The 17,162-nt window shown below is 38.2% G+C and overlaps 1 protein-coding gene across 2 annotated transcripts in view; it reads left to right on the top strand.

The window, feature by feature from the left end:
- The window catches only part of GFPT1 (glutamine--fructose-6-phosphate transaminase 1), a 52,769-nt gene that overhangs the window by 21,044 nt on the left and 14,563 nt on the right, over window positions 1-17,162 (top strand). Inside the window, exons 6-13 of one of the 2 annotated variants that reach the window (XM_049651591.1) lie at window positions 314-448; window positions 2,353-2,414; window positions 3,001-3,080; window positions 3,285-3,338; window positions 6,568-6,673; window positions 8,598-8,761; window positions 9,687-9,782; window positions 14,386-14,483. In XM_049651591.1, coding sequence (XP_049507548.1) covers window positions 314-448; window positions 2,353-2,414; window positions 3,001-3,080; window positions 3,285-3,338; window positions 6,568-6,673; window positions 8,598-8,761; window positions 9,687-9,782; window positions 14,386-14,483 — 795 coding nt within the window. The remainder of the gene's footprint in view (window positions 1-313; window positions 449-2,352; window positions 2,415-3,000; window positions 3,081-3,284; window positions 3,339-6,567; window positions 6,674-8,597; window positions 8,762-9,686; window positions 9,783-14,385; window positions 14,484-17,162) is intronic. The other variant, XM_049651590.1, reaches the window with a different exon arrangement.

The raw sequence follows: 17,162 nt of genomic DNA, 5'->3' as shown, positions 1-17,162 counted from the left end.
ACCTGAGCCGAAATCAAGAGTCGGAAGCTTAACTGGCCACCTGGGTGCCCCTATAATTTTCTTAATTTATAGTGGCATCTATAAGTATATATAATTAAAAGCACATATTCAGTTGCACAAAATACTTCACTATTTTGGGTTTGCTACACTTAGATGGTGACCTTCATTTTGAACAATGGATAATGGGAAATGGTGGTCAAAAAATATTAGAAGTTGGTTAGTGAAATTTTTGAGGAAAAAAATTCTGTAGAATAGATTTGGATATCATGAACATTTTCTTAAATGTGTCAATTTTTTTCCTTTCTAATTACAGGAAAGCAAAGGCTATGATTTTGAATCTGAAACAGACACAGAGACAATTGCCAAGCTTGTTAAGTACATGTATGACAACCGGGAAAGTCAAGATATCAGTTTTACTACGTTGGTGGAGAGAGTTATCCAACAATTGGTATTAAACCACACTTTTTTCTTTAAGATGGCTTTAACTATAATCCCTAGATCAAGAGTCGTATGCTCTACAGACTGATCCAGTGAGGTGCTCCTAAACTATAAGTTTTAAGTTTTTTAAAAAATGTATTTGTTTATTTATTTTGAGAGAGCGAGGAGAGAGAGAGTAAGCTCAGGAGAGGGACAGAGAGAGAGGGAAGAGAATCCCAAACAGGCTCTGTGCTATGAGCACAAAGCCCAATGCGGGGCTCTATCTCAACAAACAGTGAGGTCATGACCTGAGCCAAAATCAAGAGTTGGACGCCCCTAAAACATGCTTTTTAAGATTATCGCCAGCATTATCACAAACTCTTAAGATAAGCAGGAACTGTGCTAATTTTTAAGTATTTTTGGCTTTTATTTCCCATATATATATTACTATTCAACTTGAGAATGTTTTTTGTTTCTTTTTTAAAGTTTATTTATTTTGAGAGAGAGAGAGGCACAGAGAGAATGGAGATAGAGAATCCCAAGCAGGTTCCACTGTCATCGCAGAGCCCAACATGGGGCTTGATCTCAACGAACCATGAGATCATGTCCTGAGCCGAGATCAAAAGTCAGACACTTAACTGACTGAGCCACCGAAGGTGCTCTTCAACTTGAATAATTTCGAGAGACTCTGACTGACCACTCCCTTCCCACACACTTAAAACTCTACTTTTTCTGTAGTTTGTATCATGAGAATTAAAAATAATCCAAAATCAAGGAGTTTTTCTAAAAACACATGAACCCATAGATACCACACAAACATGTACACAATAGATGCATTCAGGGGTTCATCACTTTCTTCCTACTCACTCAAATGTTCTTCTCAGTCAGTAACTTAGCACAAGGGTAGCTTTGGTGAAATGCACACTCTGTTCTGGTATAATGTCTGCATGTCTCTGAGCCAGTATAGTCAATTCTGTGTTTTTCCTTATGGGGATTTTTCCTTGGCCTTGTAACACTATAGAAAAGTATTTCCCAGCTTAAGAAAAAAAAAATGGCATTCTTTTTGATCCTGTCTCAGTTGTCCTAGTTAAAGATTAAGGATATTGGAGACCCACAAAAATCCAAAGGCATAGGGATTACTGTCCTCCCCACTCATAACTCTAGCTTTCTCATTTAAAAGCCCTTCACTTCTCTCTGAAGGTCCAGCCCTCACTTCCTCCTTCTACCCAAATCTTATGATGTCTGCAACAAAAGGAGGAGTCAGGAAGATGGAGAAAATAGAGGCTTGTTCCTTCTCTTTACTCAAGACAGAGTACTGTGCCTTTCCAGCCTTTTCTTGTTTCTATTCATTATATAACCCAGTTTGTGTTCTGTGGTGGTCCCTTATCTCTCCTACCTCTTGTTCCTTCTTTATTCACTCCTGAATTCCTTAGGTCCTGTCCCTGAGGAGATTGGATTGAGGGAGTGGTATGGTGTGCATGTTAATGATTGTGGTTGTGTATATTTTTATCTCTAGTAACAAGGTCAACAAGCATGGAGGTTAACAGTGGTATAAAATCACTGGACCAGAGAATGTTTTTGGATATTGAGCTAGGGGTCTTTTCTAATTCTCTCTTCTTTGCACTCTAACATCCGAGATAGGATGTATCTATTGAAAAGTGTTGGCAGCGTGTTAAAATAGTGTTTTAAGTAATAGTCTGTTTTGGAGCTACTATCTACTGAGTGTATTTCAAGAGTGGGCTTGGTTAAAAAGTGTCTTGGATACACCAAAGCTCAGGAATGAGTGTCTACCTAAAATTTAGACTTGTTTTTAACTTTAAAAAGAGCAGCATGTGAACAAAAAATTTCTGTGCTGAAGCCAGTATGTTTTAGGCATTTCACATTTTGGTAATTGATGGTAATAAATATTGCTAATGTATTTTTTTTCCTTTATAGGAAGGTGCTTTTGCACTGGTATTTAAGAGTGTTCATTTTCCTGGCCAAGCAGTTGGCACAAGGTACATGCAGATTTAATAATGACTAATGATTGTATGCATTTTGAAACATTTGAATTATAAGTGTATTCTCTGTACATGATGGTTAACCTTTACTGTAAAGACTTGCCCTTTCCTAGATCTGCATGCCATATGTCGCTGTTTATTTTCATATGCCCTTCCTTATCCATTTTTCACCACTCTTCCATTTCACACAACCCCTTCACAAAGCAAATATATTTTGGCATTTATAACTGGCCTTTTGTCTCTAGTGGGACACTGTGGTTACTTTGTGAATTTGGATATTGAATATTCTCTAATTTCAGGCCCCCAACTTTAACTTTCTCCATATTTTTTGGAAGCATACATCCTAAACAGATTCTTAGAGAATTGTACTATCACTACATTTGTCAGGATATTTAGTTAGGCCTGATCATGATGTTCTTTTTAGAACAGTGAGAAGCCCTAATATTTGCAAATTCTGTTTATGCTGTGCTTTTGTTATACCTGAAGTCTTCAACATTATTTGAAGAATGTTGGCTCATTAAAATTTGTATCACTGCATTATTTATGAAAATGGCTTAATTCTGTCTTAATTTTGCACCAACAGACGAGGTAGCCCTCTCTTGATTGGTGTACGAAGTGAACATAAACTCTCTACTGATCACATTCCGATTCTCTACAGAACAGGTAAAAATTAATCTTACATAATGCCATGAGGAAACTGTATAAATTGAGTGCAGTAGATATAAAGAATTGTTTCCATTAAATTGAAATGAATGCCTCTTTGGTTAGATCCACACATATGTATATGTAGTTCTGTCTAGACATGAAAAGGATTTGTTGTTGTAATTTCTCTGACGAGTAGAATTTTTTTCTGTTGTATATCCTTAGCTAGGACTCAGATTGGATCAAAATTCTCACGGTGGGGATCACAGGGAGAAAGAGGTGGGAAATGCACTCTGCATGGATGGGGAGGAATCTTACCTCTTTTGTTCTTTCTTTACTAATTCTTTGTTCTTGGAGTGAATGAATGTGCTGGGCCTCTAAAAATGTGCTTTTTTTAATGGGGAAACATATTTTGACATTTTTCTAATTTGCAGAGTATATTTTGTCTGTCTGCTTTTGGCATTTAGAAAACTGCTTTTAATAATTTGTTTCTTTAAAATTTCTGAGATTGAAATTATAAAATTTATTTTTTTGTTTTAAGTTGAAATCATGTAAGATACATTATTATAAGTATGCTTACATTGAGAAAAGAGCATTGTATGTTAGGCTATTGTAGATCGAATTCATTGGTAGTTATTTGAATACTGTATCCTAACTTCTCATAAAATTATGTTTAAATGGTCTTTATTTTATGCATGACACTTTACTTTTAGATTTGTATTCAACATCTTGATTGCTTTGTTTGAAATTGGAGTCTTTTTTATTGTTTATGTTTGAAGTTTATTATTTTTTTATAGGACTTTCAGCCATACAAACTATGGATCATTTTATTGGTATAATTAGACCCCCAAAATGGCATGCTCTTTTCATTTACTTATTAAAAGCTTTCCATGTAAAAGATAGGGAGTGGTAAATTCGGAGAATTGAAACCCATATTATTAATGTATAATTCTTGGTTTCTTGAAAAAAAATAGCAAAGGACTCTAAACCTCTTCATCTTTAGATAGTGGCTGCTTTAGCTTTTTTATTTAAAGCAGAAAGTTACTTCCTTAAATAGCCTTCGACCTTGAAATGGTAGGATTTCTTCTTACATTCTCCTCTCTCTCCTTCCCTTTTCAGAAGAAAAACTAGTTTACCAATGAGGGTATAGAATTTTGGATCCAGAGTTACAGATTTCTGTTAATAATCCTGCTCCTGTATACATTACCTTTGTGTTATTATCTTGCACATTTTCTTAGACTGCTTTTAGAAATAACGGAAAAACATTGGCTAAGGTCTTAAGAAGTTAGACGAGAAACTTACCATGAGACATTTTATTTAAGATCAGGCATTGTATTTTAGTGACCTTTATTTCTCTGGTTGCTAGTATGTAGATAACGTGTGGCTCAGCAAAGTTTCATTTAAAGAGTTTAGCCTCTTATTGAAGGGGCTGTGTAAAGGGGAGAACACGGGATGGTTTTTAGGCTTTTGCTATTTTCTCCAGGTGTAACAACGGACAAAATAAAGGGGATGGTCATAATTGTGTGCCACTCAAATCAGATGAGATAATTGTACGGCAAAACATTTTATGGATTGTAACAGTTGTATAGGTATCAAGTGGTAAATGTTTTTTTTCATTTAAATAGACAATGCTATCTTAAATCCTTCTAAATAATATAATTAAATATACCTTGTCACTCAAAGAATGACATTTGGAGAAGGAGTATAGTGAAACTTGATACCTTTAGGGCATTTTATAACCAAAACTGGTTGTATTTATTTTGAAAATGTAGGTGCTGGGCTATCCTTCTGCATGTTTTTTGATTTACTTTTTTTACACCAGTAAAATTCATTCTTTTTGATGTGCAGTTTCATGAGTTTTGTCAAGTGCCAATGGTTGTATAACCACCACAATCAAAGTATAGAGCAATCCTGTCCTGTGAAAGTTCCCTCCAGCTGTAGCTCAGTAGCCAGCCCTTCCTTGTTCCCATTCCCAGCCCTTGGCAAACACCAATCTGCTTTACCCTTCTGTAGCATTACTTTTTCTAGGATGTCACCTTACACATATTTTTTAAAGTGTAATATCTTTTTGCTGTTGAATTTGGATGGAAAGGGCTGTTTTATTTTCATGTCTGAAACACACCAAATAAGCATGGATTGTGGAGAACTTTGGGTGTACATTTTTACAAAATTTTTTTTAAGTTTATTTTTTGAGAGAGAACACAAGTTGGGGAGAGGGAGAGAAGGAATCTCAAGCAGGCTCCATGCTGCCAGTGCAGAGCCTGATGCGGGGCTTGAACCCACGAAACCACAAGATCACGATCTGAGCCGAAACCAAGAGTTGGATGCTTAACTGACTGAACACCCAGGCACCCCTGGATGTGCATTTCTAAGAATAATTATAAGCAAGTCTTTTATAGACATGCATTTTAGACGACAGACACAATATGAATTTTTGCAGGTATATTTATAGTGTCCTCTGGCCGTTGTGTCCGTAGGTTATAAGGTCTGGTATGTCCTGATCTCAGGTAAAGGTGCTTTTTTGTCTCTCTGACATTAATATAGATTTTAATTTATGTGATTTTTAAAAAATATCTTTCTAATGTGTCAGACTTCACTTTGCTTTCCAGTTTTGACTTTAGCTGCGAATGGGCAAAAAGGAAAAAAAATTCATTCACGACTTGACATATTAAGTAGAGATCCCATAATTCTAAAGTTCTAGATTTAAAAGGATATTATTGCAGGCAGCTAGTCTCTCCTTTGGTGTCCTGCCCACTGGTCCTTTTTAGTGTATTCAATAAACTTGTATCTCTTAAAAAAAAGTATATTATTATTGCAGAAGGATCGTATTTTATCCTGACTTACAAGAAATGTAAGAAAATCCAGTTTTAAAGAAAGAAGAGATTCTGGTTTTATAATATTTCCAGTCCTTAGCAGTAGGTGCTATATATGGTATACCATGGTTAGAGAGTTTTAAGTATCTTTGTTTTAAAATCAGAATTAGTGTAGACTGCAACCTGATTTGTTATGCTGACTTTTAAAACCTAGAGAAGTTTTGTTATCAGATAGTAAAAATCAGTATGCCACTAGTCTTCACTTTATTTTTCATTGCATAATTTTGACATTTTTAATGTAATTTTTATGATAAGTTTAGGTGCACAAACTTATATGTATTCTGTCAAGTTATGTATAAGGTTAAATTAAGATTAGGCCTATATATACTTTTGATTTAAAAAAAGAGTGATATTAGTGAATTATTTGCCTTTTACCTGGAAAAGAAATAGTTAAAACATTTGTAATGTAACACTTATCTGCCACGCTCTCTTTGATAGTTGCTATTTCACTCTACACTTTTTGTCTGTTCTTGTTGGCTTATTGCATGGAAATAAGGTGACCTACCTAGCATTTTTAAATTGCTGAAATTATTTTGTGTTGCTATGTTTTTTTGTTGATTTTGGAGAAAATTATGTGTATTTCTATATTGGCCATGATCTACGTGTTTGCTGATTGTGTTACCTCTGTGCTCTAGGGAAGGACAAGAAAGGAAGCTGTAATCTCTCTCGTGTGGACAGCACAACTTGCCTTTTCCCTGTTGAAGAAAAAGCAGTGGAATATTACTTTGCATCTGATGCAAGGTGAACTTCCTTCCTTGATTCAGAGAATCTTAGCAAAACTTTTCATGTTATAGAAACCATAAGTCATTTTGTATATATCTCGTTATGCTGTGTAAGAGAATTTTGTCAATTAGGGAAATATAGGTGCCCTTTTTAGAAATGGGCTTCCTAAGAACGTTTTTTTCTCTAAATTCAAAGCATGTAGGTCAGTTTTCCAAGAAAAGATAACAGTACTTGAGACTTGTTCTAGCATATTAACTGATATCTTGTATATTTTTCGTCTTCTTTTTGGAGCCTTAGCCAGGTCTTACAGGGAGGAGAGATTTTAGGTTGGAATTTAGAATAGAATGGGTTAGTGTCCCACCAGTTACAGTATAGTTGCTAAACCACTGTAGTTTTAGTCCAATAAGGACACTCACCTTTTTAATTCAGAAGTAATATGGATTATAATCACTTTTATAAAAGAAATAGTACTAGACTAAGACATTTTGAGTGAAAAATACTGTGGGATGCTTAGATGCATTTATAAATGGAATACTAATAGTGATGAGGATAAAGCAGAATTGTTCACATTGCCAACAAGTATTTGGAGTCATTTGTTGTGCCCTAAGGGGATCTAACGATGAGATAGGTCGCAGGTTAGATCATGCCGGGAATGCATTGTCTCTGTGGGAGAACAAGCTTCACTGTTGCCTAATTTTTGCAGGTGGTTAGTTAGTGCTGGGATGCTTCATTGTTGTCATTAAGTAGGTTGGTCAGACTTGACAGTTATGGCTTAAACTAGAAATTGCAGAAGCTTATCCTTTTGTCGTTCGCTCAGACACTCATATTGAACACTCTGAGCAAAGCCATGTGGTAGGCTTAGGAGATAATGGTGAGTAAAAATAAAAATATACTTGTCCCATGGGTGCCTGGCTGGCTCATTTGGTGGAGCATTCGACTCCGGATCTCGGGTTTGTGAGTTTGAGTCCTATGTTGGGGGTGGAGATATTCAAAAAATAAAAGAAAATAAAAATAAATAAATAAAATAAAATAATCCTTAAACACACACACACACACACACACACACACACACACACACACACACAACTTGTCCTTAAGGAGCTCTTTCTTATTGGAGGAGACAAATTTTAATCAGTCACACAAGTGTAGAATTCCACCTGTGACAAGAGCTACAGAATGCCTATACCAGGGTGACTTACACTCCTATGGGTAAATTTCTCTAAGGGAATGACACTTGAGAGATAAAAACATATTAGTAGTTGATTAGGTGAAGAGGTAGAGGGAAGAGCATTCACTTTCTGTGAATTGATCAGTATGTGAGAACTCAGGATGGGTAGCAGTGTGGCTGGCATAGAGAGAAGAAGTTTGGTGGGAGTGGAGGCTGGAGAAGAAAGTGGGGTCATGCTTTGTGCTTTGTGGTTTTCTGAAGAGCCAAAGGGAAGCCATCAAGTGTTTTGTTGGGTGAGGGAGAAATCTTGGTTGGAGTTGCCTTTTGACATTCATTTTGGCAGAAATGGAAAACAGATGGAGGGAGATTAGAGGGTATGTGGTTGGATAAGTTAGCAGGTTCCTAGCTCTTGGTCTAGCCAAGAGCTGATGGTAGCTTGAACTGGTTTGTGGTGGTGGACATAGAAGCTTTGAAAAATATTTAGGAGTTAAAATTGGAAGATTTGGTGATAGAATGAGGAAGAAATAGCCATGCTTTCTGATCTGATCTAATTTAATTTGGTTTAGGGTGTTGCACAGAGATCCTTTTATTCATTGTCCCTAGTTAACTGCCCATTGCCCTGTAGGGAATGGCCTTGGTAACCAGAAAGTTAACAGAGATACTCCAGGATGATAGGTTTGTATTTTAACCATGGTTTCTGTGTCTTGATGATAGTTTTATTTGTAATAATCATCCTTGATTGTTGACTGTATTATCTCCTTGAACATTTTATAGTGCTGTCATAGAACATACCAATCGCGTCATCTTTCTTGAAGATGATGATGTTGCAGCGGTGGTGGACGGCCGTCTTTCTATCCATCGAATTAAACGAACTGCAGGAGATCACCCTGGACGAGCTGTGCAAACCCTCCAGATGGAACTCCAGCAGATCATGAAGGGTGAAAGTTTTTGTCGTGTTATAGCTTGGTGTTCTTAATGGGAAGGAGACGTTCTACTTCCTGTTGTAGTGTAGGAATCTGATGACACGGTGTTGACTGAAACCTTCCACATGATGAGTGAGGGGATAACACCAGAGAAAGGGATGTTTCTTTGGAAAATTATCTGCTGGTCTTAAAGTAGTTGTCCTTCAAACTAATTCATGGTTTGTTGTTTTTGATGTTAAAAACACAGATTGGTCATTGAAATGGTTCTTGATATTTTTAAGATACTTTATAAGCATAGTTTGTGTTCTGTTCTTTATTCCTCTCTTATCCTCTCTGCTTCAGTTTTCTCTTTTACAGAAGGAGGAAAATAGGACCTACCTTGTTAAGGTTGTTTTGAGGATTAGTTTATGTAAAGCCTTCAGAACAGTGCCTGACATGCTTAGTGAGCCCTACGTACTGTTTGCTCTTGTTAACTGTTAATGATTATTGCCATCATGGTTTTTATTCTCCTCCTTTGTCATGGGGTCGACGTGGGATAAATGCTGACGTTTATTGCATAACTGCTATATGTCAGGTCTTTCCTATATTAATCCACATGATAATGCTGTGAAGTAGTTGCTGTTCTTACTTTATAAAGAATTTCCCCAGAACCATTTAGGTGGTAAAGGATAGAACCATGATTTAAACCTAGATCTGACTCTAAAACTTAAGCTTCCCACTCCCTGTTTTGCTCTCACTGCATATTTTAGGTATGAAGTTAATAAAGTGAGTTTTCCTCCTTACTTGCTTATTTTTCTTCACATAGGGTAAAATGTCATATGTGAATATTGTACTCTAATGCATGAGCCCTCTTTTCATTTACTAAGATGATGTTACAGGAGGCAGACTTTTAGTTGTGTACAAATTTGTTATTTTAATAATGTAATTTATATTACTTTAGGCAACTTCAGTTCATTTATGCAGAAGGAAATTTTTGAGCAGCCAGAGTCCGTCGTAAACACGATGAGAGGAAGAGTCAACTTTGACGACTATACTGGTAACTACATGCGAGTTATTATTTCAGAGTCTTCTGTGGGGCTTGACATTGGCAGCCTGAAAGTTCATTGTCCTTTATAGCTTTATAGAAAACTGTGACTACAGCCATCAGTGGAGTCCAATCATCCTTCAAAAGTCCTTCAGTGTATTATTCCACTGATAGGAGATATACCTAGAATAGTCAGATTCATAGAGACAGGTGGTAGATTAGTGGTTACCAGGGGCAGGGAGAGTGGACAAAGAGGGAGTTATTATTTAATGCGTACAGAGTTCCAGTTTGGGAAGATGAAAAAGTTCTGGAGATGGATGGTGGTGATGGTTGCACAACAGTGTGAATGTGCTTAATGCCTCTAAACTGAATCCTTAAAAAATGTTAAATTTATGTTCTGTGTATTTTACCACAATAAAACGGGAGATAATAGCTAATGGTTGCCAGAGGCTGCAGGGAGGGGGTGGAGAATGACTGCTAATGGGGATGGGGTTTGGGGCAGGTGATGAAATGTTCTAAAATTAGGTAGTGGTGATGGTTGCACAACTCGGAATATACTAAAACCCACTATTTGTACACTTTAAAAGGGAGATGTTATGGTATGTGACATCTCAATAAGGTGGTTATGTAAATGTAAAATGTAAAAACAAATGGCTGGAAAGTCACATTTGAAAGTTGTCAGTTAAAAGAGTATTAGGGTGATCTTCCTGGGGGGGGGGAGTCCTCTAGTGTATAATTAAAAACATTGAACTTCCTTCCACTTCAGAAAACCTTTAATGGGCACTTGCCATATACCAAGGACTGTTCTGGGCACTGGTTCTCCTCTCGTTGGGAAGCTTACACGTATGTGCTCAGCCTAGATTTTCTCTTACCAGTTTCTAGATGAGTGAAGGTGTGAACTTCCTGACAGGTTTTCCGGGTGTCTGCTTAATGCCTTTTGAGAAAACCTGTACCTTCCTGCCTGTTTAAGATAGAGCTGAGAGTGCCACTCTGGTCGTATTTCTGGACACTCTGTCTGGACCTTGTGTCACACGAGTGTGCACACCTTGCATAGATGAGTTTGAGATGGACTCTCTGTGGTCAGAAGATAAACTATTTATTGTGAAATCACATTTTTGGAACCCTGCTCGTTCATCATGACAGTTTAGTAAACAGTTTAACAAGCCAACTGGGCTAAGCTTCTTAGCATTAATTAGTTTTTGAGAAATAATAGCTAGTGTGCAAAAGATCTGTTCCCAAATCCGTGTGTCATATGGACGGTATTAAGTGTCTTCTTTATGCTGTGTCCTGTTAATTGATGGAATTCTCTGAGTAAATGCTGTCTCTGTATTTTTTTATTTTTTTATTTTTTCTGAGCAGCATCATACTTTCTCAACAGGAGAGATTTGTTGAAGCTGAATTATAAACTCAACATCTGTGTTCAGGACACCATGCTGAACATAACAGGGACTATAGGGAAATTATTTCTAATACGGTCTCCTCTTCGAGGTTTTTATAAATCTAGAAGTGGAGTGAATATATAAGTATTTAAAGAAAGGTAAATATGATACCTGGCATTGGAAACAAAGTTTAATGTTGAATTAGGAGTAGAGAATGAATCAGTCTGTGGCTAGGGGCTTTGGGGCCAGGGAAGGCCTCATGAAGCAGGCAGGCATGAGTCTGAAAGATCTGAAAGGTTTAAATCGGTGGAGATGACGTGGGAGCCTTGCAGTTGGAAAGAACAGCATTAGCTGAAGGGGAGATAGTGGAAAACCATCAGCAAGCTGTTGGCGGAATAACGTGTGGTCCAGTTGTCCACATCTAACACTTGAAGCGGAGTAAGGAACATTAAGTCTGGGAAAGAAGGTGGGAGGAGCTGCCAAGGGGGGCCTGGAATGCTCTAAAGTGGGAGGTGCAGGGGGACCGCCTCATGTAGAAGTTGTAGAGCTAGCAGGAGGCTTAGAAACCAGGGTGATAGAGCTTCACTGGATTGAACTGGGTACCAGTCTGCAGTGTGCACTGGAGGGACGAGAGGCCGAAAGGCAGTCACCAGTTCAGGTGTTGTTCCATCCAGGGTGAAGCGAGGGGAAGGAGAGGGGAGAAACGGAAGCTGCGTCTGCCAGTGTGGGGCTGTTAAAGGTGGTTGCACTGGAAGGACTGGGAGCGTCGTAGTAAGGACCGCCTTATGGTATTTATGGAAGGAAGATCGGGGAAAAGATTTAATTCATAAAGGAAGACAGTGAGATAAACTTTGAGAAGTTCATGATTTTATTTATTTATTTTTTTTAACGTTTATTTATTTTTGAGACAGAGAGAGACAGAGCATGAACGGGGGAAGGGCAGAGAGAGAGGGAGACACAGAATCGGAAGCAGGCTCCAGGCTTCGAGCCATCAGCCCAGAGCCCGACGCGGGGCTCGAACTCACGGACCGCGAGATCGTGACCCGGGCTGAAGTCGGACGCTTAACCGACTGAGCCACCCAGGCGCCCCTGAGAAGTTCATGATTTTAAAAAGCACTCTTCTCAATGTTATGTTCCTCATAAAAGCTCTGTAATACAAACAGGATAGCTGTTAACTTTTTTTTTATCAAGGCAAGGAAATTGAGGCTCTGTCAGTTTGAGTGTCTTGCCAAAGGTCACATTGCTGGTCCCTTTTGGAGCCGGACTAGGGTTCGGTGTCCAGTGGTGATCTTGAAATGCTCCATCCCTGCTCCGGTCCTCCGGGCACTCTTATTGCTTCTAGTAGCATGGCCTACCTTATCAGAATTAGGCTTCTCTCGAAAGCATCATCCATTCAGACCTTGGGTGACTCCTTCCAGAACTACCTCAAACCTCCCTCAGCCAGCAGGGAATTTGCTGGTTTTTAGGGAACGAGTTGTCAGGCAGCTGAGCTTACCATCTTATTTCCCTGTCATTGGTCACCTGGAATACAAGTCTCCCTGGTAGTCTTTCTGCTTTTATACTGAGTCATCTTCACACTGTTGCCGTTGGATGACCTGAACACAACCTCTTGATATTGTCTGCTTTCTTCCCAGACCTTTCCAATACATGCCGAGGTCTGTGGAAGAATTCTGCAGGCAGAGGTGCACGAACCTTTGTCTAGTGCAGAAGCCACAAGGAGGCCAGTCTGGCTGCAGCGGCCAGGGTGGGAGGGAAAGTACTAGGAGATGAGGTCAGAGTTAAGCAGGAGACGGGACATGTGGGCACTTGAAGCCATAATAAGGAGTTTAGATTTTATTCCAGGTTACTTGGGAAGCTGCTGAAGCTTTTTGTGGTTTTATTTTATTTTCCAATTTTCTGATTTTTTTTTTTTAATGGAGAAATATAATACACCCTCTCAGTACTGAAATTTAAAAAGGAGAACATAAAGTTATTCAGAGAAATAAAAAGCAAAACATATGCCTTGGTTTTACATTATGTCCAAGTAAGGTAGAAAAAAGTGTGCAGAAAAAAGTGTCAGACGCAGAGGATGCTGCCCGGTGGTGTGCAGGTCTGTCTTCTCAGCCATCCCCTGAACTGCCCTGAACTCTGGTAGCCACAGTATCTTGGGTAGCAAATTCACTTGGTGGGTGCTCAGGAAATATTAGTTGAATAATGGAATGGACATTGAATGAAAATTTCTCATAGGTAGAAAAGTAGCTTTTCGTTGAAGTATTTCTAACACAAGAAGCCCTTAGAAGAACACATAAGTAGCTATAGAGACAGAAAGAGGACAGACTCATTGGAAGGTTTTGAGATCACTTTATGGTTTTAAAGAATCACTCTACAAGGTGGTTTTATTCTGTGTGTGGAGAACAGGCTTTGGGAGGTGGGGATAGAAGAGAGAGTAGTTAGGAAAGCGTTGCTCTTGTCTAGGGCAGAGATGTTAGACCACATGATGGTATTAGAGGCTCCTTTTGAAGGTGTGCTCACAGGACCTGCTGGGGATGGATGTGAGGATGGATAGGGGCAGTCGAGGGGCACTGCCACTGGGTGCTTGGGGGTGGCATTTACTGAGATGGGAAGGACTGAAAGGAGAGGGTTTTATATTGTGTTCAGTGCACTGTTCTGGGTGGGAGCACTGTTTGTGCGGGAAACTAACGTAACTAAGTGTTTTCCCAGGTAGCTTAAAGAGATATAAGCAGATATAATAAAATTCACCATTTTTGGTGTATAATTCTGAGTTTTGACAAACTTCCACAACATGATCATAACCATAACCTCTACAGCCATGAAGATGAAGCACAGTTCCATCACCCTAGAAACCTTCTCATGCCCCTTTGTGGCCAGCTCTTTCCCCACCCCAGCCATCACCATCTAGCAATCTCGTCTGTGTCCTGTGGTTTTTGCCTTTGAGAGAAATTTTAATCTGAAGAGAGGAATGGAAAAATGACCAAACAGGGTAGAGTGTGATAAAACCAGAAGTGTGTGGGATCCCGGAGAGGTAAGGTTAGTTATAAGTTTGGGGGAGACAGTTAAGTTGTGACCTATTTAATTTCATTTTAAAAACCATACAGAACTGTGCTTCCCAAGAGGAGTGAAAATTCTTTAAAATGGTAGTGTTGTTCCCAGATTGGCTGTGGACACTCATGAAAAGTGATTACCTATTTCAATATGGTTCTTTCCTAAATAATTATATACACAAACTTTTATTTCAGTGAATTTGGGCGGTTTGAAGGATCACATTAAGGAGATCCAGAGGTGTCGGCGTTTGATTCTTATTGCTTGTGGGACAAGTTATCATGCTGGTGTAGCAGTAAGTGGATTCTTAAGATTTTCACTGTTTGATGTTGGATATTAGAAGATATCTGTAACACACCATGTAAAATTATGCTTTGTTATATTATGTTGTCAAGACCAAAATCAGGAGGCATTCGGGGCAGAAATGTTAACAGCTGCTTGGAATTATTTATCAACGGAAGATTTGCTTTAGAAAGGTCCTTAGATATCCAGGTAGACCACCTGCAGTGACTTCATGGAAGGCCAAGGGTCGGAAAGGTTTTCTGTAAGAAAAACTTCTGTAGGAGCAGTCGTTAGGTTTTGCTTATTATTTTCTTGACTCAGACAGATGGCTGGTAATGTGTTGAGCCTCAACAGGATCTTACTTGGTAGGCACATTTCTGCAAACAAAGAAAGTCTTCTTTTTGTCAGACTTTGTTCTTTAATTACTTTGGAAAGTAAATTTTAAAAAATTTTACTTAGAAAATGCATTCCAGTTCTATTCAGAAATAATTGACATACATCATTGTATAACTTCAAGATGTATAGCATGATGGCTCGACTTAGGTATATTTTGAAATGATTACCACAGAAGGTTCAGTTAACATCCATCTTCTCATAGAGATACCATAAGAAAAGAATATAGAAAGAGATTTTTCTCTGTGCTGAGAACTCTTAGGATTTACTCTCTTAACAGCTTTCCTGTATATCCTGTACAGCAGTGTTTCTTGTAGCATCATGTTGTACATTATATCATTAGTGCTTTTTTTTGCCAGTACAAAACTGGCAGTTTGTACCTTTTACCATCTTCTTCCAGTTCCCCCCCTCTCCGCACCCCTACCTCTGGTAACCACAGGTTTGATCCTTTTTTTTTTTTTTTAATGAATTTATTTTTATTATTCATTTTCTTATTTATTTTAGATTCCACATATAAGTAAATCATACAGTATTTGTTTTTCTTTGTGATACTTATTTCACTTAACATAATGCCTGCAGGGTGCATCCATGTTGTCACAAGTGGTAGGATTTCCTCGTTTTTCATAGCTGAATAGTATTGCTGTGTGTGTGTGTGTGTGTGTGTGTGTGTGTGTGTGTATACCACAACTTCTTTATCCATTCAATAATTGATGGACACTTAGGTTGTTTCCATGTCTTGGCTTTTGTAAATAATGTTGCTGTGAACAGGGGGGTGCAGATATCCTTTCAAGTTAATGTTTTCCTTACCTTTGGATACATTCCCAGAAGTGGAATTACTGGATCATATGGTAGTTCTATTTTTCCCTCTTTGAGGATCGTCCATAGTGTTTTCCATGGTGGCTGTACCAGTTTACAATCCCACCAACAATGCACAAGGGGGAAAATGTCTCTTCAGGTCCTTTGCCCGTTTTTTAATTGGGTTATTTAATTTTTTGCAGTTGAGTTTTATGAGTTCTTTATATATTTTAGATATTAGTCCCTTTCACATACCTGGTTTGCAAATATTTTTTTCTCATTTTGTAGTGTACTTTTCACTTTGTTGATGGTTTCTTTTGCCATGCAGAAGCTTTTTGGTTGGATATAATCCCACTTGTTTACTTTTTAACTAGCTTTTTGTGGTTTAGATGTTATATCCAAGAAATCATCACCAAGACTCATGTCAAGGAACTTTGTTCCTGTGTTTTTTTCTTGGAAGTTCATGGTTTCAGGCCTTACGTTTAATCTTTAATTCATTTTGAGTTAATTTTTGGGAAGCTGAAATTCTGCATCCAAGATGTGTGTTGGTTGTCCATGCAGAAGCATAGGAATATAATGGTCTTTTAGTCCAGTAAATCAGATCCATGTGTAGTTTTCTTATGAAAACCATTTATAATAATAAATACCATTTATAATACTGTTGATGTCTTATCATGCTGTTGATGTCAACTCCCATAAGTATAGAAGACCCTTACTCAGTTTCTGCTTCTAGGATTGATCGCGAAGTTTATGACGTAGTAGTTTTTTATTTGCTGGGGCGTAAGTATTTATTATCTGTATTTGTGGGAGCCAGTCATTTAACTAGTGACAGAAATTAGATGATTGTCTAGCGCTTGCATCGCAGTTCTCTTACCCACCCACTCCCAAATCACATGGTCTAAAAAAAGGAAAGTCTAGGCAGTATTCAAGGGGAGAGTCCTAAGAAAGTGTTTGTTTTGATCATGGAAATAAAAGAATGAATTAAAGACATGAGTGTAAATGAAGGGCTTGGGCAGTTCACTGGTGGCTTAGATCTATTGTTACTGAGTAAGCCCTTTATTCAGAAATAAAAAAAAATTGATTAAATGTTTCATCTAATGCTAGACGTGAATTTTAGGACAGAAATTTTAGGGGCGCCTGGGTGGCTCAGTCGGTTAAGCGTCCGACTTCAGCCAGGTCACGATCTCGCGGTCCGTGAGTTCGAGCCCCGCGTCAGGCTCTGGGCTGATGGCTCAGAGCCTGGAGCCTGCTTCCGGTTCTGTGTCTCCTTCTCTCTCTGCCCCTCCCCCCTTCATGCTCTGTCTCTCTCTGTCTCAAAATAAATAAATGTTAAAAAAAAATTTAAAAAAAAAAAAAAAAGAAATTTTATGCTATGTTAGAATTCTCTAATTATGAAATTTGAAAAAATGTAAGGTTTGTTTTGTTTTGTTTTTTGATAGATACTGAAACTACTGTAGTTAACAAACATTAGAAGTCCCTTTGTGGTTTGTCATGCAAAATAGTG

The sequence above is a fragment of the Panthera uncia genome (genome assembly GCF_023721935.1).
Source record: "Panthera uncia isolate 11264 chromosome A3 unlocalized genomic scaffold, Puncia_PCG_1.0 HiC_scaffold_11, whole genome shotgun sequence".
NCBI classification, from domain to species: domain Eukaryota; kingdom Metazoa; phylum Chordata; class Mammalia; order Carnivora; family Felidae; genus Panthera; species Panthera uncia.
Note: the sequence above shows the minus strand (reverse complement) of the source record. Positions and strands in the feature narration are given on the sequence as shown.